Source organism: Apis dorsata, unplaced genomic scaffold, assembly GCF_000469605.1.
Source record: "Apis dorsata unplaced genomic scaffold, Apis dorsata 1.3 scaffold_83, whole genome shotgun sequence".
Taxonomy (NCBI): Eukaryota; Metazoa; Arthropoda; class Insecta; order Hymenoptera; family Apidae; genus Apis; species Apis dorsata.
Window position 1 is genome coordinate 581,253 of NW_006263381.1, and position 4,913 is coordinate 586,165.

The 4,913-nt window shown below is 38.0% G+C and overlaps 1 protein-coding gene across 1 annotated transcript in view; it reads left to right on the forward strand.

The window, feature by feature from the left end:
• The first annotated feature begins 1,778 nt into the window (after positions 1-1,778).
• Positions 1,779-4,913, forward strand: part of LOC102671839 (BAI1-associated protein 3) — a 59,888-nt gene continuing 56,753 nt past the window's right edge. The window contains exons 1-2 of the mRNA XM_031508378.1: positions 1,779-2,131; positions 4,775-4,911. Of these exons, the coding sequence (XP_031364238.1) occupies positions 1,934-2,131; positions 4,775-4,911 (335 nt within the window). The 5' untranslated portion in view covers positions 1,779-1,933. The remainder of the gene's footprint in view (positions 2,132-4,774; positions 4,912-4,913) is intronic.

Sequence of the window (4,913 nt, forward strand, 5' to 3'; positions counted from 1 at the left end):
AGAAATTTTTAGAAATTTTTAGAAATTTTAAAATCCAAGCTTAATTTAATTTATTAAAAGAAGGGAAAGTGTATTCTTATAACATTTGGTGGATTTAAGATCATCGTCGAAGTTATTATTTCGACTCCTTATTTTTATTTTAGTCTTCTTTTCGTGCTGTTCATTGTACAAATTTTGTAACAATTGCTCGCAGAATCTTTCTTTTGATATTATGTTTCTATGCTGTTTGTGAAAATGAGTATTTAAATATACAGAGTGTAATTCGTTTAATCAACTTCGCATGAGAATTTTTCAATAATTGCAACGATATGTAGCTGATATTTTAACATTAGTTCGAACGTGAATTTTCGATTTTTCCACGCTGTTACGATTATCTTTTACTTTAATTTTATTATTTTCCAGATCAACTATCGATGCTTGAACTTTTTCATTTTTTTTACCGATGACTAGCAATCGAATCAATGAAATTAACCCCTTTGTAACACAGCACACGACATTTCAAAATTTTCGTTTCTGTTCGACACGGTCCGACAAATTAAAACTGCTCGAAAAACTTTGAAAAACGGTCCATTATTTTTGTAAAGCGAATTAGGGAATTTTTCCTCCCCATTTCGCAAAAATTAATCACGCAACTCTCGATCCCTCCGTGACGAAATTTAATCGATCGCTAATTTCCAATTGGAGATAAAAACGAGTTGCTGCATTATCCGAATAATGGAAAGATATTCAATCAACAATCGTATCACGTTGTTAAAACAGATATTATTATTATTATTATACCAAAAACACAAATTAAACAACTCAATTAACAATTTACTCAGCAACCCCCGTCAACCCTCGTTTTCTCAATACCTTCGAAATACCCCCTCTCTCCCTCGTTTTGCACTGACAATAAAACTTCGTCGAACGACCCATTCTCCACGGGGAAAATTTCCATTAATAATCGGCGATCGTTCGATCGATTCGTCGCGATCGGCGCCCGCCGATGAAACCGCACGCCGGAAATGTGACGGTTCTTCGTCATTTCGATTTTACCGAATATCTCTCCCATCCCCCTTCGAAAGCGCGCTCCTATTATCCTCTTTCCCCGAATACCTTTCGAATATTTCGAATGCTCGTCGAGCGAGAATTATTAGTCGTTTTGGAAGAAAGGTGGGGGGGGGGGGGGGGAGAAAAGAAATCCTCGATTCATTTCTCTTGAGAAAGGGGAAAGGGTTCCTCGAAAATGGATTTTCGTGGCTATAGATCTGAGAAACAAATATTCGTTGCTTATTTCGAAGGGAATATTTTCATGGAAAGTATCATCGTAACAAATTATTCTTTTCATCATCCACTCTGAATCTCTCAAAACGCGCTAAAGAGAAGTATTTATATTTCACATTGTATATTTTATTCTTAACCGTTATAAAGAAATATATCCTTAAAGAAAAATCTCCATAAACTCTAAATAAACTTTAATTAAATTAATTTAACGAGAAAAAGAAATCGTGTATCTGTGTTGTTTCCAGACGAAGCGGCGAAGCGTGGAAGGAAACGGGACGAGGGTACGTGGCGAGGAGAGGAGGGCGATGACTTAAGTCGCTCTCCCTGGTTGCTGGAGCGATCGCGAGGAGGAAGGAAGCGGCGCCCCGCGAATGGAGAAGGGAAAATCGATAATACGGCCGTGACGCGAGGAAAGAAAATCGCGAGGAAAGTTGTCGAGGTCGAGGCGTTCCTTTTTTTTATCGTGTATCGTCGCCTCGAGATCGATGCGCGCGAACTCGAATAGTGAAATTCGCCGCCTGCGAAACGAATCCCTTCTTCCTCTTCCTGTTCTCGCTCGGGAGAAGGCGAAAACGATGACGATTGGCCCGATTATCGCGCCCCAGTGTATCGTTTCAGCGTGAGAAAGGGGTATAAACAGATAGACAGAGACAGATCATAGACGGACGAGATGAGCTTCTTCAACTCGTTGCAACAGTACGTGACGGACAGCGTGGCCAGTTTGAGCCTGAGCCCGAAGAGGTTCTCGTTCAGCCGCGAGGATTCGGGATCAAGCGCGACGGGGAGGAGCGGCTCGACCGGCAGCGTGACGAGCACAACCAACACCAATTCGACGGCGCAACAGTCCACCCCTCATGGGTATCCAAAGGTGAGAGCAAGAATTTGGATTTGAAATTCGTATCGACGATTGTTCATGATGAGATGGTTGGAGAAGAGATCAAAAGAGAAAGAGAATAGTTTTGAAATCGTTGGAATTGAATATACTCGTGTGTATAATTCGTAATATTCGCGAAAATAGAAAGTAGTGGTATAAATGATCAATTATATTCCGTGAGAAACGTTTAATTCGATATTTCTGTTCATCTTCGTTTGGGGAATATCGATGATTGTTGATGACGAAATAGTGGTTGGAGAAGAGATCAAAAGAGAAAGAGAATAGTTTTGAAATCATTGGAATTGAATATACTCGTGTGTATAATTCGTAATATTCGCGAAAGTAGGAAAGTAGTGATATAAATGATCAATTATATTGCATGAGAAACGTTTAATTCGATATTTCTGTTCATCTTCGTTCAGGGAATATCGAGATTGTTGATGACGAGATAGTGATTGGAAAAGAAAGAGAAAGAGAAAGAAAATAATTTTGAAATCGTTGAAATTGAATATACTCGTGTGTATAATTCGTAATATTCGCAATAATGGTATAAATGATCAATTATATTTCATAAGAAACGTTTAATTCGATATTTCTGTTCGTTTGGGGAATATCGACGATTGTTGATGACAAGATGATTGGAGCAAAGAGAGAAAGAGAAAGAGAATAGTTTTGAAATCGTTGGAATTGAATATACTCGTATAATTCGTAATATTCGCGAAAGTAGAAAGTAGAAAAGTAGTGATCAATTATATAATATATATAAATGTAATATCAATTATATATATAAATGATCAATTATATTCCATGAGAAACGTTTAATTCGATATTTCTGTTCATCTTCGTTTGGGGAATATCGATGATTGTTGATGACGAAATAGTGGTTGGAGAAGAGAGAGAGAGAGAAAGAGAATAGTTTTGAAATCATTGGAATTGAATATACTCGTAATATTTGCGAAAGTAGGAAAGTAGTGATACAAATGATCAATTATATGCATGAGAAACGTTTAATTCGATATTTCCGTTCGTCCTCGGAATAATTTCGAAGTTTACTATTAAGTGAGAAATTATTCTTCGTTACTTTGTATCCTTGAGAGGGTAGATTACGCGCGTTGAGGGAACGTTGTCGAGCAATCGACTCTTGTACCCTTGTCAAGAGCGACGCGGCCTCGCGTGGGAAACGGGGACGTCGAAACTTTTTAATAAGCGGTGGTGCTTTCGAGGGAGCGAGTCAGGTGGAGGTACCCTTAGAATGTAATCGAACGGAGAATCGGCAAACTTTCGCTTTTTCTTTCTTTCTTTCTTTCTTTTTTTTTTTTAATTCATTATTCAGACGAGCTTTGCTCGCCAAGTAGTGGTAGTAATCAAATTTGTGCTCGTGGAATAATGATCGTGGAATTCGGGACACGTGGCCGTTTCCAACGCGTAGTATAATTGTAGGATGAGAACATAGGATTTACTTATGGCGCGATTTACTTATTTTAAATTATAGACGTGGATAAAATTTACCTGTGCAAAATGGCTATCGAGAATATTGTTGTCAATTGTGATACGAAATTTGATAGATTATCACGGAATGATATGTTAATATTTATGGCGTGATAAAGTTCGATAAAGTTTCGCTATAATTTGGCAAGCGATAGTTCTATCTTTAATCGAAACAACGTTGTTTTGTAGCCTAAGCAAGTTTGCGTTAACATTCTGACTAGAGAGATTTTAAGTACACGTTGCCTTAATAATAGAAGTAGTAAGTCGCATGTAAAGTACATTATTTTTCCCACATAATATAGGGCATATTATCGTATTTAAAGTATCTAATCCATCTAAATTAACCATAACGTGTGAACCGTGTCTTACTCTCGTCTAAAAACCGCGTTTCCCGCAACAAGTGTCGCGTAGAAATTTTAAAAGAAATTTAACTTTAATTTAAATTTAAATTTAAATTTAATTCTCGAAATCATTTACAAAATTTGTATATAATATTATATCACACGGAAATCAAAAAAATTGGGAATGTTATATGAAAATTTCAAAATTTCCAACTCGTCTATTCATATTTCGTCAGAAAACTGGAAGCAACGTTTCGAAATTTTTAATCGCGAATATCAAGCCTCGTACGATATCAGAAAAATTCTCTAAAAATTCTCAAACTCATCAAATTCCTGAGTTCACTATATTTCAAAATTTTCAAAGTCACGAATATCACGTCTCACGGAGCCAGAATAATCCAAAAATTGCCAAACTCAAATTCATTCATATCGCACTATAATTATATTTCAAAATTTGCAAAATTACGAATCTCACGTCTCGTAGTAGATCGGAAAGATTCTCAAAAATTCTCAACTCAGATTCCCGAACTTTACGATTGATTGTCAGAGCCACGAATATCACGAGAGAAAAAGAGAGAGAGAGAGAGATAGATAGAGAGATAGAGATAGATAGAGATAGATAGAGAAAGGGAGAGAGAGAGATAGAGAAATAAAGAGATAGAGATAGATAGAGATAAATAGAGAAAGGGAGAGAGAAAGAAAGGGAGAGAGAGAGAGAGAGAGAGAGAAGCAAAAAAGAAAAAAAGCACACGCAAGTCGAAGAGTTTAATTGCAGCTCGAGCCTCTGTTTACCGGCGCACTGTTACAGGTGGTGCCACCGCCGGGTGCCGGGACCAGCTCCCACGGCCGCTCGTTGTCGACACGCAGACGAACTCTCGAGTGCACTTCCTCCCCCGGGCTGACGGTGCACCCAGCCGCAGGAAGCGGATCGGGCACCACCTCGCCCC